At 51.2% G+C, this 1002-nt stretch overlaps 1 protein-coding gene across 1 annotated transcript; it reads left to right on the top strand.

Moving 5' to 3' along the window:
* Nucleotides 1-39: 39 nt before the first annotated feature.
* On the top strand, nucleotides 40-993 carry ARL4A (ARF like GTPase 4A). Its single transcript, XM_085316105.1, has one exon. It carries the CDS (start codon nucleotides 205-207, stop codon nucleotides 805-807), a length of 603 nt encoding a protein of 200 aa, XP_085172231.1. The 5' UTR covers nucleotides 40-204; the 3' UTR covers nucleotides 808-993.
* The last annotated feature ends 9 nt before the right edge of the window (nucleotides 994-1002 follow it).

Genomic DNA, 1002 nt, shown 5'->3' with positions numbered 1-1002 from the left:
GCCGCGGGGAAGGGCGCGGGAGGGTGGCGGCCCGAGGTCTCCGGGCGCGGCGGCGGATCCGCGTGGCCGCCGCGAAACCGTGGCCAGCTGGGGGCTCACGCTGATTTTGTCGCCGGCAGGGGCCGAGTGTGGCGTGGCTGCGCCTGTCGCTGCGGCGATCCAGCCTCTGCTCGTGGCAGCCTGCTGTCACCCTCCCGTCTGGCAATGGGGAATGGACTCTCGGACCAGACGCCGATCCTGTCYAGCCTGCCTTCCTTCCAGTGCTTCCACATTGTCATCTTGGGGCTCGACTCGGCTGGGAAGACGACCGTGCTCTACAGGCTGCAGTTCAACGAGTTTGTCAACACTGTCCCCACTAAAGGATTTAATACGGAGAAGATCAAGGTGACGCTGGGTAACTCGAAGACGGTCACTTTCCACTTCTGGGATGTGGGCGGCCAGGAGAAGCTGAGGCCCCTGTGGAAGTCGTACACGAGGTGCACCGACGGCATTGTGTTTGTGGTGGACTCTGTTGATGTTGAGAGGATGGAGGAAGCCAAAACAGAACTTCATAAAATTACTAGGATATCAGAAAATCAAGGAGTGCCTGTGCTTATAGTTGCTAACAAACAGGACTTGAGAAACTCTCTCTCTCTCACTGAAATTGAGAAAATGTTAGCAATGAGTGAGCTGAGTTCTTCTACTCCCTGGCATTTGCAGCCTACCTGTGCAATCATTGGAGATGGACTCAAAGAGGGACTGGAAAAATTACATGATATGATAATTAAGCGAAGGAAAATGTTGAGACAGCAGAAAAAAAAGAGATGAGTTCTGTTTTGACCTTTCTCTTTTAGAGTAGTTACACGGTCAAAATTTGACATAAGACAGCTTCCAAACCCAGGCCTGCTTGTTTGGATGCCGTTAAGCTTAGTTATATTAAACAATTGGTTGCACAGCCTTGCCTTGTGGAAGGCTGTGCAGTTATGGAACTTTTTTCTTTCTTTTTTTCTTTTCTTTTTCTTT

This window comes from Rhea americana, unplaced genomic scaffold (assembly GCF_003343005.1).
Source record: "Rhea americana isolate MKP2758 unplaced genomic scaffold, rheAme1 scaffold_112, whole genome shotgun sequence".
NCBI lineage: Eukaryota > Metazoa > Chordata > Aves > Rheiformes > Rheidae > Rhea > Rhea americana.
This window is presented reverse-complemented; position numbering and strand designations above follow the sequence as displayed.